Below are 17,931 nucleotides of genomic sequence, written 5' to 3'. Positions count from 1 at the left end.
CAGAGGCTCTGCCCTGTGCAAGAAGTGCTACTTCTGCTGCTAGCACCCCCGAATTGCGCGGAGGGGGGCAGGGATCTTTCATTGGGCCTCCATTCTTGTCGAACTATAGGTGAAGTTGTTGGGGTTGAAGTCGGTGGTGAGGTTTTTTTCACATTGTTCGATTTTGGCAACCATATGATGGAATTACCATCATAGTATCCTTGTTGTTGAAGCATAGGCACAGGTACCCATCTTTGATGAACACTGTAATTTGGTGGCCGATGTGCTTGGTGTTGAGGCTTCCTTCTTTGTGCAAGCTTAGGGGACTTTGCGACGCGCTTGGGGACCCAAGCTTTGGTATTTCTTTGGTAGTACCCTTGTGCTCAGCAAATGTTTTTGGTACCCACACTTGTTGCATTGGTGGAGTTCTTTGAGGAACTCGCATAGGCTTTTGTGGACACTGTTGTGGATTACTCATCTTCTTCCTTAGCTTTCGAGTGCTACGTTGAGGAAGAGGTTTTGACTGTCGAGGCACCCAAATTTGATTGCAACCTTCATAGTAGCCTTGAGCTACATAGTAGCTACTTTTCCACCCACATTTTGATACTATTAAGATATCTTGATTGTGGTTGTCATGGTGGAGTTTTCTTTTGGGGTGATGTGGAAGGTTTGGGGCCCTCCTTGACTTTGGTTGGCATGGAGGCTGTAGGTTTGAGACTCATGGGCATTGTTGATGATGATGATGTTAGAGTCTTTTGTTGAGTGGCTATCGGACGAGGCCTTTGAGCATGTGGTTGTCTCCTTTGATGAGGTTTGTCGATGAAGATGCATAGGATTTGGGGCCTTTCCTTTGATGAGGTTTGTCGATGAAGATGCATAGGATCTGGGGCCTTTCCTTTGAGTTCCCTATTAGAGATAGATGGTTTGGCTGTGGGAATTTCTTCAGGAATAGATGTCGATTGCGAGGTCTTGGCATTGAACTTCGTAGGTGAGGATGGGATTGGAGGAGTAGAGGCTTTATCGGAGTCGGTCGTTGACGGAGATGGTAGGTCATGGTGTAGAGGGGCTTTTGTGGAAGAGGCTTGTATCCTTTTGCGTTCAGCATCATAGATATCCATTAAAGTTGGATCCTCTTCCTCGCAGTATGGTATTGTCAACTTCTTGTCATTGACCATCATGATGACTCTATTGCTAGCAAAGCACAGTAGTGCTTGGGTAGCAACAGTCCATTTATGCCCCAAGATCAAATCTGCTTCCAACACATACTCAACCACGAAAAACTTGCAAGTGAGGAGGTTAGTTTCAATATACATTGTATGCTCAGATTGTATGCTCAAAGCTTTTGCATCATGTATAGCTTTTGGCTCGGTTGTGTTTATGTCCCCTTTTGGGTTTATGTCCTCTACAGACTCCTTTTCCCTGTCTTTTAATTCGACCTTGGTTTCGATAGTTTTTTGTCCTTTGTTTTTCTTGGTTTTAGAAGGTTTTGCTTTCTCTTTTGGGTTCTGTTTTAAAGCATGTTCTTCTACCCATGTTAAGGTATTGTCTTTTACACTCTTCTTGACTGTTTGTCGTGCCTTGGCTTGTAAGCGTGTAAGCACATTCAAGGGCACCGTGGCCAATTGCCCATTTTGTACACTTAAGATGTTAAGAGTTGTATTTTGTGAGACAAGTTGCATTGAAGTAACTCGTCTTGGGCAATCTTAGAACATGTGATCAATGCCACACTGTTCACACATTGGTCGCAAGGTGTCAGTGACTATGGACATGAAAGTATTCCAAACTGTGCATTCTGCCACCTTGTGAGGTCCTCGACAATAGAAACACTGAAGGGTCCAATTAACTATCTCGTGAGCAGTTTCTACCCTTTGGACTGTTTCTGTTTTGTGCATGGGAGGTTTTGAGTCCATCGTGAGATGAAGCAGGACACTTTTTAGTATCATGGTCAAAGGTTTTACAATAGATGCAGTATAGAAAAATAGGTGCCTTATATGCACAATGAGGATTGGGATTGTCATAGTGATTGTATTCAACATAAGGCGTTTCGCTCGTCATTTTTATAGGCATTAAGGATGTCTGATTTTGAAGATTTTCATCCTCCTTAGAGATGTTGGCCGTAAGGTTTTAAGCAAGGCTGCATAGAATTCGGGGGATGTCAATTTTGAGATCGGTCTTTCTTTTGCCATTGCTTTACTTAGTTTAGATGAGGAACATCTCGTACCATGATCATCTTCTAGCATGATCATCTTCTAGCATGTTGTCGTCTAAACGTATTGCTTCTTTACAACATTGATCGAATGTTTTCGGATTGGATACAATGATTAAGTTGTGTAAGCTGTTATTCTTTAAGCCCATCATGAAACATCTCCTCAATTGAATATCGTTTAATTTTTTCCATGACTCACAATGTGAGTCCAAGAGTTTTATCCGAAGGATAAAATCTTTAATGGATTCATGTGGTTGACGCTCAATTGAATAGAGTTCTGTTACTGCACTCCACCGATCACCTTGTTTGGTGGAAAAGCCATGTATAAAGGCCGATTTCAAGGTTTTGAAGTTGGTCTTGATTGCCGGCATTAATGCGATGAACCATCGACTAGCTTTTCTCTCTAAAAATAAGTTCAACGCATGTACCTTAGTGGGGCAGTTGGGATGACGAAAAAATTTTCAGATAATTTTTTCCCTGTTTTGTAGTACGGTTTTTAGGGTGATCCAAAAGGAATTTTGAAAAACTCTGTATGAGGGAGCTGTAGTATTTTTGGAGTACTACAACTTTGTTTCCCTGATTTGTTTTTGATTTTGTCGTTTAGACCCTCAAAAAGTAGCTCGAATATGGCTCCTCGTCGTTTTCACGCTGTTTTTTTTTACGATTTTTTATGGTTTTTGGACTGTTTTTTTTGCCTCGATTTTCGGGTCAAATTTTGAGGCTGCTGGTCAGAGGCCAAAATGATCGATTTTGACTTCGGACAATCGAGTCCAAAGTCAAAGAGCTCGATGTCAGCTTTTCCATGAGCCCTAGAGCACCTTCATCGGATACACGGTTTAGGAAATACGGACCTCCAAACAGGGGTGGTTTCCAGAGGTTTTTTTTAAAAAAGGCTTGAACTGTTTCATGCCATGAAACACTCTTCACGTATGAACTGGACTTCAGGTGAATTAAATTTTGATTTATTAATTAATTAATTAATTATTATTATTTTATTGCGTGAACTTCTGTTTCATGTCGTGTGTCGTGTGAACCAGACTTCATGTGGGAATTAAATTCCATTTTTTTTATGTCAAGCAATGTGAATTGATATAGAAGAATGTGGAATAACAAGAAATGATGTGGAACAATGTGGAAAGATGAAAGTTCGTTAGAAACTATATTTATGAAACCTGTTTTTAAATGACTGTTTTATGTCAAGAATGCTGGGGAAGCATTTTGACCATCTTGTGAATGAGGTCATGGAGACCTAAGTGATAAAGTTGCAACAGCTGACGGAGAGTCAATGGAGGACATCTCGCGTAGCAAGGTCGGCCGAGGTCTTGACCAACCTTGGTTCGATTTAAATGGTGAATGGTGAGCTTCCAATATGGTGGATGACCAAGGAAGCGGCCTATGAGTGAAGCGCTAGGTGACCTGCGAAGGAGCCTAGAGGGTGCTTCTTGAATTTGCAAAGGTCTTCGCTTCTTGTTTACTTGTTTTGTATATCTTTCTTGAGCTTTCTGAATAGATTGTCACTTCAACCAAAATTTGGGTATGGTCACAGGCAAAATGGTCTATGGTTGGAACTTGTGTTCCGATTCTAGAAGTCGGAGTAGGTAACGTCTTACCATAGACAACTTCGAAGCATGCCTTTCCTTTGTAGAGTGGGTGGTATTGTTATAAGAAAATTGCAAAATATGCAAATACTCATCCCAATTAGAAGGTTTGCAATGGTTTAGGCCCTCAAAAGGTCCATGATAGTGCTATTAGTAGCTTCGGTCTAGCCATTGCTTTCTGGGTGGAAAGTAGAACTAAAGTCCATTTTAGAGCCTAAATTTGAATACAAAGCTATTAAAAAATTATTACAAAAGTGAGAGTCTCTATAAAAAACAATTAAACTCGGAAAACCATGATGAGTGAAAACAGTTTTAATAAATATCTTTGCAGCAAGTGGAGCACTCAATGTCTTCTTGCATGTCACAAAGTATGCTTGTTTACTAAACCTATCTACTATGGTCCACATCATGTCATTATGCGAGGAAGTAGTATAGGTAGCCTGTAATGAAATCCACTGAAATTTCTTCCCAGACCATTCGGAATTGGCAAAGGCATCAATAGTCAATATGGTTTTCCATGATGACGCTTGACACGTTGACAAACAATGCAATGAGAGACATATTTTGCAATATCTTTTTTCATGTTAGGCCAATAAAAAAGTATTTTCACATGATGTCAAAGTAGAAAGGATGCCACGATGCCCAACATAAGGTGGTTCATGCATTTCTTGCAAAACAATATGCCTAATATGTATATATAAATACACACACACACACACACACACACACACATCACTATATATATACACATCAAATATATATATAACATTTATGTTGTTTATATTGAATCTATCGATGCTATGCATGACAGTTATGCCCATGATGTTGATTTTTCAAATGATTGGAATGCGCATTCCAATCATTTGAAAAATCAACATCATGGGCATAACTGTCATGCATAGCATCGATAGATTCAATGTAAATAACATAAATGTTATTAATTGATGGTCTACAACTCAAAGCCTCTGCAACAACATTAGTATCACCTGGTTTGATATTGGATCATGGGGTGAAAACTTTGAATAAAGGAAGCCATTTAATATCAAGGTCGAAGATCAAGGTCTGACTAAGTAAGTGTCTAATACTTTGTTGGTCAGTCTTAATCAAGAATTTTGAACCCACAAGGTAGTGTTTCCACATGCGAAGAGCATGTAATACGGCCAAAAGGTCCTTATCATAGGTGCTATAGTTGAGTTCAGAGGGTTTTAGTGTACGACTTTCAAACGCTAAGGGATGATCATCTTGCATCAAAATGGCTCCTGTACTAGATCCACTAGCATCACTAACAACTAGGAGAAAATGGTCCTAGTAAAGTCAGGTAATTGTAGGATTGGGACATGAGTTTGGGAAAAATTTGAGACGGTCAAAGGACTTTTGTTGATTGTCACCCCAATGAAAAACAATTTTCTTTTTCAATAGTAATTTCAATGGTAATGCAATGAGAGAAAAGTTTTGCACAAATTTTCTATAAAAGCCTAAAAGTTCGAGAAAAGATCTCACACCATGTATAGTCTTGGGAGTTGGCTAGTCTCTAATGGTTGCTATCTTTTTAGGGTCAGCACCTACATGCTATCGGAAACAATGTGCCCAAGATATTCAATTTCACTTTGAAAGAAAGAGCTTTTGTCAGGATTTTGCATGTAAATGGCTCTCTTTAAGAAGTTTAAAAATAATTCTCAAATGGTTTCATGTTCTTTTTTTGGAGCAACTAAAAAATAAGAACATCATAAAAAAAGATAATCACAAAATCTTGATGGTTCAAAAAGATTATATGCCGGTGCATTTGTAAGGCCACAGGGCATTACTAGAATTCATAGTAGTGACCAAATTGATTACAAAATGTAGTTTTATAAATATCAGTGGGGTCCATACGCACTTGATGATAACCTGATTTTAAATCTATCTTGCTAAAAACATAAGCACCTTTTAATTTGTCAAGCAAACTCCCGTCATCATGCAAAACACAAACTTGATGACTATCAATAGAACCTTGCAGCGTAATAATGAATGGATAGTTTGAGGAATACGTGGAGGGTTGTTTGATTCTTGATTAACCTCATCATGAAGAGTGTCCTCTGTCCATTCGATCTCATGAGATTCTTCTTCGATGTAGTGGACCGCGGTCGTTGGTTTCTTTATAGTAGGTGATAACTTGGTGAAGCAATTTGCTGCAATATGGTCCATCTTTAGGTAACGATGACAAGTAGGAACATGCCTAGGTGCTTTTGATAAGACATCATGAGCACTGTTGTGACTAGGCTTGGGGTTTGAATTTACAAATTTTGGTTTTGAAGTTGCCCCATTAAATACATTTTTAGGAGGAAATGTGGGTGCGCGTGAGTGTTGAACATTGCTAGTACTTTTTGAATTGAAAGAATTAGGTTGAACAAATCGTCTAAATGGACAATTATTACCCACAAAAGATGATTGCCAATTTGTTGGACTAGGCCCTTGCATAGGCCTAACAAACTTGCTGATGGAGCGAAGCTTCTTCTTTGCATCATGAGTAAGAGAAATAGCCTCATAGAGAGAAGAAGGTTAGAACATACTCACCTCTGCTTTACAAGCCTTCTTCAAGTCCATCCTCATACTTTTGTTGCAAACTGTCATCATGCACATCTTCTAGCATGCGAAGATGTAATAATGTTTGCCAAAAATGCTTAATGTATTGGGACATATTGTCCCATGATTATCCCAAGAGTATTTTCTCCATGCACGGAGTGCCTACAAATGAAACTGAGGTGGAAGGAAAGACTCTTTGACTTTGTCTTCAAACTCAAGCTAAGTGGTTGGCTTGTTAGCAGCATTGCAGAGTACATTTCACTACAGAGATGCTTTATCAAGCATGTGATTAGTGGTACATCTAATTTTGTCTCTTTCAGATAAGTTTTCATCAACAAAGTAATCATCAAATTGACTTAACCATGAAAGAACAATGCGGCCATCCTTTCTACCATCAAATGTAAAAGTGAAACAACGACGACTTATCTTTGATTCCTTGCATGTGCTTTGGGCTTTAAAAAACTGCTTTGAGAATCTTGGTGAGACGATCACCTTCTAGAGAATCATTGGCCCACCGCGCAGACGCTTCTCATTCTCCAATAAATATTATGTGTGCATGCGGTGTTGTTGCTCTTCTTAGAGTTGAGATTGGATCAAAGAAAGTCTTTGATCGAGTGTGGGTTCACGAAGTGGAGAATTGGTGAAGCCATGAGCATTGTCCATATGCAAATCATCACTTGAAGAAGAATTAATTTTGAATTTGGAAAATTGGTTACCTTGTTTACATAATGCAAATCATGATTGGGTTGAGAAAAGAGATGCCAAGTGTTGAATGTGGGAAGAGGATCACCTTGCTTTGAATAGATCAAGGACTAGAGGTAATACTTCACGACCAATCTGCTTCAATTTGTTGCTTTTGCACTGTAAAATAAAGATTTAAAGGCGTCTTTGATGAAGCAAGAGGGTTGATTTGAGAGTGAAATTGTTGATGGTGGAGAGGTCGACATTCACAAGCACATTGCTTATGAAGCTTGCAAATCACTTTGCACATGAATTAATAATGATTTTTTATTGCTATTTAAAATAAAATAGGGCTGTAGTAGCTAAAAAAACGGAGTTGATGAGGTGAAGAGGGGGGAATTTATAGAGGTAAATTTGGAGGTATGATGTGGATTTTAGAAGTAAAATAGTATAATTTGGGGAGAAATTTTGGGGGGAGGTGGGTTTATGAAAAAGTGGAAGGGTGAATGAGGAGAGGGGAGAAGAAAAAAGGACAAATCCCATAATCCAAAACATGGGGAGTGAGAAGAGGGGTATATATAGTGTGTTGGTGTCATTTGCATGTATCCAAGAGGTGAAAGAAAAGGGAGAGAGCTTGTGGACTTTACTCACTTGCTTCTACTAATGACCTTGATCCTCTAGGGCCTTGGGCCGTTTGTGGGTTTGTGCTAGGGTGTACTCGGTTCTGCAGGCTCACGGCGGCTGGCGCTCCGTTCACTGACACGTGTCTCTTGGATGCTTCTTTGCACAGTAGGTGGCACGCTTATCAAGGATTAATTCTTTACCCTAACAGGTGGCACGCTTACTGAGGACTGGCTGTTGTGCAGCACTTTTAGATGTGGGCGTGGGTCTGATACCACTATTGCAGGAGGGTCGTTGTCCTCATGCACAAATTCAATAAAATAATGGACAAAGATCACTCTACCTTTCTTAAAAAACCATAGCTTATTGAGAAATAAACTTGCATGAACATGAAAGAAGGAAAGATGCACGACACACACATTGGGTACAATCTCCTCCCACTTGCTTGATGGCTCTCACTTTCAAGAAAGTGTATGTAGATATCTTTTTTATTACTTTGTGGTTCAAAAATGAGTTCTACACTCCACTTTGGGCCTTGCCTCTAAACTTTAAGAAAGTGTCATGCATGAAGTAATGTGAACAATCCTTGGGCCTTGACTTTAGCAAAGTGTCATGCATGAATTAATATGGGCCATCTACTAAGTATAAATAAACCATTTGAATTAATATGTCCATATAAAATGAATGTGCATAATAAATATGTGTGCTACCATTTTATGTACAAGATAATGACGGCCACCAAGCCACTACATAAGATGTCGCATAAATATATCGTCAAAAATATAATATTACCACATGAACATAGTGATGCCAAAATGTGCATCCAATATGCATGCCAAAAATATGTAACCATCATCATGCCGCCCGTACTAGCCCTGCCCCTGATTTGCTATCAAAAACACATGCATAATATTATATCAAGTGACTATCTACCTAACATGGTGCGACCAGTACTACCTGGTGGTGAGTCACTGACCATGTGGCAAATAATAAAAAATAAATGTCCATGAAAAATAAACCATAAAAATATTCCTTTTGGAAGAAATCAATAGATAGAAGGGTTTTGCAAGGTATCGAAGGAATTTAAAAGTACCCATTGTTGTAGGAATATATCATTTGATGGCACTACATTCATTTGATGGCTCTACATTGACACTAAAATGATGGCTCTACATTCATTTGATGGCTCTACATTGACACTAAAATGATGGTGATATTTGTAGGAGGGCTGTAATGAGGTAGAGAGCTATGGACATTGATTCTAAATACCTTCATAAGAGAAACATATTTAGTGCTTGACCTATACATTGGTGGTGGAGATTTTGCACAGGAGGCTCGTTCAAGAGGATTGTGTATATTCTATGTAGATTTAGATGAATAAGTTAAGTTCTCTCAATAAATTGAGTTTGTACGATAGTTTCTACTTAATTAAAATTTGGCAACATTCAGAAGTTTTAAGTTTTTGATTGCATAAATGAAATTCCTTTTCCTCATCTCGATCTCTCTCAAATTGTGCTATCATAGAACATTATCCCTCTATCTCTCTGCATAGTGTAGTAGAAAAGAAGGCAAGTGTAAGAAGAGCATTCATAATTGTGGAATGGTCATCGTGGTCTTCCTTTTGTGGGGGGAGTAATAAATGTTGTCAATTCATGTGGTTTTTATAATGATGGCGATCACTCTTGGACACTTGCTCTCTCTTTGTCCTCTTTCATGTGAAAATCATTTAAATGAATTTGCTTTGCCAAAATAATGTGGTCTCTTGACATGAGGGTAAAAAAGCAAAATTACAACAAGAACAAAGGTTATACATAACTTGTCTAAACGAACGTTATATGATGAGAGAGAGAGAGAGAGAGAGAGAGAGAGAGAGAGAGAGAGAGAGAGAGAGAGAGAGAGAGAGAGAGAGAGAGAGAGAGAGAAATAAAGAAAGTCATATTAAACATCCTTGGAATGTTATGGAGGCATATGGAACAAGAGTTCTTACGTCACAACTGATACAATCCACTTCGGGTAAAAAAATAATAGCAATGAAAAGCACAAAAACAAACGGAGATGGTCCTAAGATGGTTTAGGTTTACAAAAATCTTTGATCACACCACTTTGTCCTTCTTCCCCCACTATGGGCTATAGAGCAATAGAAGAAAGCTAGAGAAGAGAGAGAGAGAGAGAGAGAGAGAGAGAGAGAGAGAGAGAGAGAGAGAGAGAGAGAGAGAGAGAGAGAGAGAGAGAGAGAGAGAGAGAGAGAGAGAGATAAAAGAGAGAAGGGGGAGGGAGAGAGAGAGAGAGAGAGAGAGAGAGAGAGAGAGAGAGAGAGATGGTAGGAGAGAGAGACAAGAGAGAGAGAGAGAGAGAGAGAGAGAGAGAGAGAGAGAGAGAGAGAGAGAGAGAGAGAGAGAGATGGTAGGGGGGAGAGAGAGAGAGAGAGAGAGGTAGGGGGGAGAGAGAGAGAGAGAAGGGGGAGGGAGAGAGATAGCAAGAGAGAGAGAGAGAGAGAGAGAGAGAGAGAGAGAGAGAGAGAGAGAGTAGGAGAGAGAGAAAGAGATGGTAGGAGAGAGAGACAAGAGAGAGAGAGACAAGAGAGAGATGGTAGGGAGAGAGAGAGAGAGAGAGAGAGAGAGAGAGAGAGGAGCTAGGCTGGAGCGGAGGAGCTAGGCTGCTGGAGGTGGCAGTGGTGGGAGGAGAGTTATAGAGTGTTTAAAGTAGAGAGAGAGAGAGAGGTAGCCAAGAAAAGCTCCCTCTAAAAGTCATTGGTAACCCCCAATAAGTTAGTAGTGGTATATCTACTTTGCACAACCACAACAACACCAAATCTAGTGGGCACACTTCTAGATCCATTAATGCTATGCGAAAAAGAGGTGAATAATGCATATACATACTATTATACCTAAGACAACCAATGCGTATATAAAAAATGTAACTATTACAAGAAAAGATGCGTATATAAAAAAGAGGTGAATAATGCATATACATACTATTATACCCAAGAAAACCAATGCGTATATAAAAAATGTGACTATTACGACGAGAAAAGGTAGAAGTCATGGTGAGCAACGATAGTGGTAACTTTGTAGCTATTGGGTACAATTCTAGATCCATTAGTTTTATGTAAAAAAAGAGGTGAATAATGCATATAACACTATTGTATCTAAGAAAACTAATGTGTACACAAAAAATGTGACTATTACAAGAAAGAGCAAAAGTGGTAAACTTTTAACTTTTAAAGTTTACTATGAGTGGCAAGCAATATTTAAGGATTTGGTAACTTTAAAGAGAATCAAGGTGTTGAACTTCCTTAAGAATTCACATTTTGATGAAAAAATGACTTCCTTGTTGATAAGCAAGGACTCGTACTTTTGTACGTTGCATTCCCACATCTTGGGGGGTTCACCTTAAAACATGTAAGTCTACTACGTGCGTTCAAAAGGAGGGGTTTTTAAAATCAAGATTTGGAGAAAAATTTATAGAAATATATTTACATAAGGAGTTTTTAAATGGCACTTTGAAAAAAAAATCCATAAATTTACAAAGAAAAAGGAGTCATTTTATTAAGTCAAAACTCACATAAAAGGGTATCTTTTAATACCCTTTGAACGCACGCTATATGTAGTTCTTCTTAGGAGTACACTCCCCAAGTCCCACATCCAATCTTTGATTTCCCACCTTTTAACAATATCTTTCTTATTTGTAATACAATGATTCGAATCTACATGGCATATAAGAGCTAGGTAGAGAAATATATTAGATAATTACAAACAATGTGTTTAAAGCTTCTTACAAGCTAGATGCTAAAGCTCTCAGATCTTAACAATGCTCGTTAATAGTTTATTAATGTGATGATGAGTCCTTCAATAACTGGTTTACTTGAACAGAGAACTATAATGGTTTACAACTCAAGCGGGCCAACATAAGGAGATGAGAGTCGACCCAATATGTAACTTTTACTTTTATATCTATGGGTTTTGGATTTGGCAACAGATTTCATAGAGAAAGAGGAGTGGTACGGTAAGCCTAGCTCTTTGCACAAAAGAAGGTTGCCCCAATATTTGTAACTAAAAATACTATACAGACATTTATCTTCTTTAGAGGAGAAAAAGTAGCTAGAGTGAGCATTAAGAAGAGACACATGCTCATGGCTATTCTTCATTTTAATTTATTTAAGGGTCTCCTTGTAATAAGGATGCCTAGCCTTGCTAGCTAATAAATATCTAGTATTCTATGTTTATGTACATCAACTAAGTCAAGGATTTGGAGTCTCCTGAGGTAGAAGTTGAGATGCTAAATTTCTTATTTATTACTTAAAAAGATATTATGTTTAAGCCTCATTTGCATACACTATTAATGCCTCAACACCCCCATTTTTTCAACCTAGCTATCTTAATGTAACTCTTTTGCTCCATCTGCCTCTCTTCCATAAGCCAACTTAAATGTCAAAAAAGTTATTTTCTTATGATTAGTTAATTTTGTGCTATGCACATCTTGTCCTTCCATGCCATCCTTCTCCCCTCTTACTTAATAGCAAAATGGCTCCATGTAATATATATATTTTACAATGTTTTGAAAGTATTGAAGTGAAAGAAAAACTGAACATCAAAACCTAAAATAGCTTGCTTCCATGACACACTTGCTTCAAAGAAACATGCCCTTCACTAAATTCATGGCCCACAATCTTTATAGTACTCCATTGTGTTGATGGTAGTAGGAAACCAAGAAACATGGCTTTGAGGTAGCCATATAGAGAATTTATCTATCTGACTTCTTACCAAATGATCCTCATAGTGTAGCCATTGTTTCACACTAAATAATGGCTAGAGATCTCTCTTCTCTTGTGTTTCCTATAGATAATGTTAATGTTGTGTTTGAGAGGGAATATAAGTAATGTGATTTTTGTTGTCACATAAATTCCATGGTGACTCTTAAGTGTTGAAAAAAGGAGAAAATTAGGAGGAGTTTCATTACTAGCCAAGATAAAAAGATTTATAGTTCAATAGAGAATGCAAGCCATGACGTTACTATGTACTTGGCACCCACCCTTTCTATTTGGGTGCTAAAGTTCTTTTTTAAAATAATATGGAGAGCCTTGTTAGTGTAAAATATATTATTTGAACATGCTTATAAGATCATAAAAATTCCTATTCACATCTAATTTATTATAGTTTAATAATAATTGTGGAAAAAAGAAGTTGTTTAAGAATAAGTTTAAAGAGATGGAAAAAAGAAGTTGATTAAGAATAAGTTTAAAGGGATGGAAAAAAGAAGTTGATTAAGAATAAGTTTAAGGGGAAGGGGAGATGGACTCACTAGTTTGGATTAGCCGTGCATTATTAGATGCTCCCACCACTCTCTGCTTAGGGGGGTTTACACATTTTGGGTGGACTGGTGAAACGTGATGAAAAGTGCTAAGATCCCAGTTTTTGGGGGAGATCTCCACCGCCTAGCCTCCATAAACGACAAGTTCCACAAACGAAAAGTCTCGAACCCTGTCTAACTTCCCTTCCCATGCAAGCTTTGAGTTGAAAGCTTACAAAATGCACATCATATGTGTAAAGGTCCCTAGATCTTGGATGTGATGATTTGATTTTTGGTTGTAGACTTTGTTGTAGAAAGTAAAAATGGGTGTAGCTTAGAGAATATAAATCTTTCATTTGAAGTTGGGGATTCAATACTGGGAGATTTTTTAAAGAAGAAGAAGAAGAAGAAGAAGAAGCTCTTTTAACGTCTTAGAAACAATCCCAAGAGACCAAATATAATCTATCCGAGAGGAGTGAGATTCGAACACGAGACTTGTTGAATAACAACTCCATGAGACTTGTTGAATAACAACTCCATGAAAGCCAATGGGTAGGCTTGGCTCCTTATCTCCACACACCCAACACACGCACCAATCCCCTTATCCTCTTAATATCCGCCAGGGGCACACGCATCACTGAAGTGATACAGAGAAGAAAGCCCGCCATCTCTTCTCTTTGTCTGAGTTGCATCTTTCCCACAGCGCGAACTACAGTGCAGTTTTAAGCTATGGCGTCTACTTTGACATTCACTGCCTCAGGCCTCGTATCACCTCTCAAGGAGCTTTCTTCCTGCAAGTCTTCCTTCACGAGCTCTTCACGTTTGACATGTTTGCCGGTTGTGAGCAAGGCTCGCGTCTCCTGTTCAGCTGAAGCAGAGTCGAAGAACGAGGGTGGCAAGCAGCTGGCTACTGCATTGGCCTTAGCCGCAGTGTTGAGCACAGCGCCACTGGCATGCCCGCAAGGGGCGTTGGCGGACGTTGCCGGGCTGACCCCGTGCAAGGACTCGAAGGCCTTCGCGAAGAGGGAGGAGAAGGAGATAAAGAAGCTGGCCAAGAGGCTGGAGAAGTATGCACCGGACAGCGCCCCCGCGCTGGCCATTAACGCCACTATTGAGAAGACGAAGAGGAGGTTCGATTTCTACGGCAGCCACGGACTTCTGTGCGGAACCGACGGGCTTCCACACTTGATTGTGGACGGAGATCAGGCGCACTTGGGCGAGTTCGTGTACCCTGGCATCATCTTCCTTTACATTGCCGGATGGATAGGCTGGGTGGGTCGCTCTTACCTCATTGAGATCAAGGCCACCGCCAAGAAGCCGGCGGAGAAAGAGATCATCATTGATGTGCCGCTTGCTACTCGCCTTCTCTGGCGCGGATTCACCTGGCCATTGGCTGCAATCTCAGAGTTCCGAAACGGTAAGCTTATAGAGGACGCTGCCAACATCACAGTTTCCCCTCGATAACCTTCCCTCCTCCTCGTGCTATTGCTGTCTGGTTTTCCGCGATGATCCATCTTATGAGGCTTGTATATGTGCTCCAGTTAATTCCTTCAATTTTTAGAAAGGCGGGCAGCTTATAAGCACACATGGAAATCTTTTTGTTTAAATTTTTGAGTTTTGTTATTACAGTGCCGCCTTAGAAAGTACTCTTTTAGAAATACGTCTAAGAAAATTCCTTGAGCTTCTTGTCGACCTGGTAGAATGGTTAGTTCTTATTATGGGGGCTCAGGTTCGATCCCTGAGCTTGTTGTCGACCTGGTAGAATGGTTAAGTCTTCTTATGGGGGCTCAGGCTCGATGCCTGTGAACTACACTGTGGAGGCTGCTTGTGCAAGCTGATATTATTTTATCTTCCCAAGATCAAATTGGGTCTAATACAAAACCACCTGAAATAATATTGTTAGAGTAACTAGCATGCCAACCCTAGAACCTAGAAATTCAAATTTTGCCCTAATTCCAAATTCTTGCCAGTTGAAGAATTACATAGGCTTTCCAGAATTTGAGTCTTTAATGTAAATTCCAAGCGAGACCCATTAATAGTTTTCTTTGATTTTGAGGGTTGAAAATTATAGTCTAGGATGGTTTTTTCCTTACATTGGTAGGACAATACCTAGGTGCCAAGTATACTTTACGTGTACAATATACTTGAAATAGTGGGCAACTGGTGCTTCGCACATCTTTTTAGACTCTAAATTCAAGTTCTACTTAAACCTCCTCCTCTCTTTCTCTAACCTCCTCCAAATTCTTGTCAAGTGTCAGCTTTGTGACTCTCTTCCTTAAGATAATATAGAGATAGAGATGCTACTACTCAACAATACTCATGTGCCAAGAATATTTCATGTGTATGATATACTTGGATGAGCATTGACCAATACGTGTAGGGCTAGATGGGGGCGATTCGCATCTTCACAGGCAGTTATGTGTTCAGCCGACCGGTACCCTTCATCCAGACGATGGCGGAGGAAATAGGCACACAACCGTTGCAGGAAGCAAAAAGTGTCGGTCTTCATGTACGCTGAGCTCTATGCATTCCTCCAATTACCAGAAACCTTACACGAGCGCAAGCCTACAGGAAGCGGCCGAGTGTCTCTCGAACAGTGTAGTCATAGCTGGGAGAGATACCTTGCTTTGTGCAGAGAGAAGAGAGAGAGAGAGAGGGAGAAAGAAGAAAGAGATACAAGGCGGGAAATGGACGAAAAGCCCTCCCTCCAGAAAAGACAGGGGAAGACAGAGAGAGCGCGAGAGTGAGAGCCTTGCGGGGCAGTCAAGGCTAGGTGAAAGCAAAAAGTGAGAGAGATCATCAGAGAATGCTAAGGGGTGAGTTGATGGGTTTCCTTAGTGCACACACTAGAGCAAGAGATGTGGCGCTGGCTTGGGTGCCTCATTCCGTTTTAAATGCATGACCATCATGGGTACATGAGCACAAGACATGCGAGTATGACACCAAGGTCTATTCCACATGACAAGATCTATTCCACATGGTTAATAAGAGCCAAAACCTAGACTTGGAGCATTTTAAAAGCCAATTGTCATCCTTGTGCTTGAATGTATAATGTTCCAGTAATACTTCATGTTTGGTAAAAATTTGCCTTGCTTCCTTTGAATGTCAAGATGAGGGAAATATGCACAATTCCCCCACCCGACAATATTTCTCCCAAGGTCACATCTTTCACATTGACACCCAGTATCACTTCCAATGAAGTCCACTAAGTCATGTGTTGACCTAGCCCAACATACACCAATGCCCCAAACGTGACATTCCAATGCTATTGTTAGCTACAAAAGGTTTGAGTGGAAGGCCTAATGGTTGAAGTAATCCACATGGTTTTTGTGTGGTGAAATGACAAGTACATGTGACATATCTATGGCACCTATAATAAAGGATATAACATGAATAGCCTCAAAACCTTTTGTGCTAGCTTGGTTAATGGATATACAAGTCATGTAATTTGATCCTTTAAAAAGAAAATTGGATCGAGAGGATTTGTATTACTCAAAAAACTAAAGTTTCAGATATAAGGAAGCTTTTTCCAGTGAAGCTTAACTCATTGATAATCCTAAGTGGACTTCTTAATCTTTGTCAGATCGAATATGAATTTGGTTAACTTAGCATCTTCATCTGCAAGCTAGTTTTTCCAACCTCTGACCACTCTTGCTCCTGTCGCTCACGGTTTGCCTTGATGCTTCTGACCTTTTCTTCATACTCGTCACACGAGCTTCATTGGTGGCCAAAGCTTCTTGCACTTCAATTCTTGACTATTGGGCCTGACATATAGTGTTGTCTGCTTTTAAAATTTCCTCATCTGCACACAAAGAGCACTCCTCAAGCTAGGGCATTTTAGAGAAACTGCATTATGAAACATTGAATAATTGCCCTAATTGTATTCCAAAGTTTTGATGAGCAACTAGAAAAGTCTCCAAGTAGGATTTGCTTCCATGTTGACTGAGAATTCTTGACTAGGGAAAGGCATTGTTGAACCAGTTTCAAAAGGTTTTTATTATATTTGCATGTAATAAAAAGGTGGGGTATGGTCTCTTCTTCCTGTCTGCAGAGCAGTGAGGGCACAATCCATCTCCAATATTGATTTTTTTTGCTCTAGAGTTGGTCCAAAGCCCTTTATGCATAATGAGCCATAGTAAAATAGATTTCTTTGGAGGAATTATTGTTGACCAAATTTTTGAGAATCGGAATTCCCATTGTTTTCTATCCCACATGATGTTCCATTTTGCATTCAGTTTGACATGCACCGGCATTCCATTAAATGGCAAGGGGGGGATGGGCAAAAGGGAACTGGATAGAGACCAGTAAAAAGCATCTAGTGTAAAGGCATTTTTGCATTGGGGATGAGCATAATCTTGTTTGGGTCCCACTTGGAAGCTCTAGATTGTATGAAGAGCATATCATCTTTATTGAGTCTAAACATTTGCATTAATTGATCAGTCTCGATCCATTCTTGTGCAATGAAATCCCATCCATCTCCCCAGCATTGAATCCCCTTCTTTGGTAATTTATGAGCTCTTTTCAAATTATGTGCATCCACATAATCATCCAAGCAAAGGAAGAACTAGATGGAATCCATATGAAAAACACATGCAGCTTTCCTAGTGATCTTTGACAAACATAGTGATTTCCTGACTCTGTTCCATGCAGACCACATACTTCTGACCAGGTTAGACTCGGAGGGTTTGATCTAAATTCTGCTGAGAAACAGTGGGAGGAACGGGAGGTTTTTCCATTGCGGTCTATCCGACAATCTATGTGCATGTGATTTCTATGAATTAGTACGACAATTCAGCCTCAGGTTGGTATAGGCTTCCTATGATCCATTTGGTAGCCATTTTGATGGCTAAGTCCTCTACATTTGGAATCCCCAATCCTCCCTTCTGTTTGGACTGTGTGTAGTATGCCCACGCAACCTTAGGAATTTTGTAAACATCAGCATCCCCAGTCCATAGAAAATTTTGGCATAATGTTTGAAGCTCTTTGATATTACTC

The 17,931-nt window shown here is 39.6% G+C and overlaps 1 protein-coding gene across 1 annotated transcript; it reads left to right on the top strand.

Annotated features, from left to right (window-relative positions):
* Positions 1-13,528: 13,528 nt before the first annotated feature.
* Positions 13,529-14,547, top strand: LOC147631991 (photosystem I reaction center subunit III, chloroplastic-like). The gene has a single exon (XM_086808536.1). The coding sequence runs from the start codon at positions 13,666-13,668 to the stop codon at positions 14,398-14,400; it is 735 nt and encodes a 244-aa protein (XP_086664662.1). The 5' UTR covers positions 13,529-13,665; the 3' UTR covers positions 14,401-14,547.
* Positions 14,548-17,931: the final 3,384 nt, after the last annotated feature.

This window comes from Cibotium barometz, chromosome 14 (genome assembly GCF_041138505.1).
Source record: "Cibotium barometz isolate CiBa-2024 chromosome 14, ASM4113850v1, whole genome shotgun sequence".
NCBI classification, from domain to species: Eukaryota; Viridiplantae; Streptophyta; class Polypodiopsida; order Cyatheales; family Cibotiaceae; genus Cibotium; species Cibotium barometz.
This window is presented reverse-complemented; position numbering and strand designations above follow the sequence as displayed.

What these genes read in the sequence shown, in the direction of transcription:
- LOC147631991 (XM_086808536.1), top strand. Translation starts at nt 13,666, where the DNA reads ATGGCGTCTACTTTGACATTCACTGCCTCAGGCCTCGTATCACCTCTC.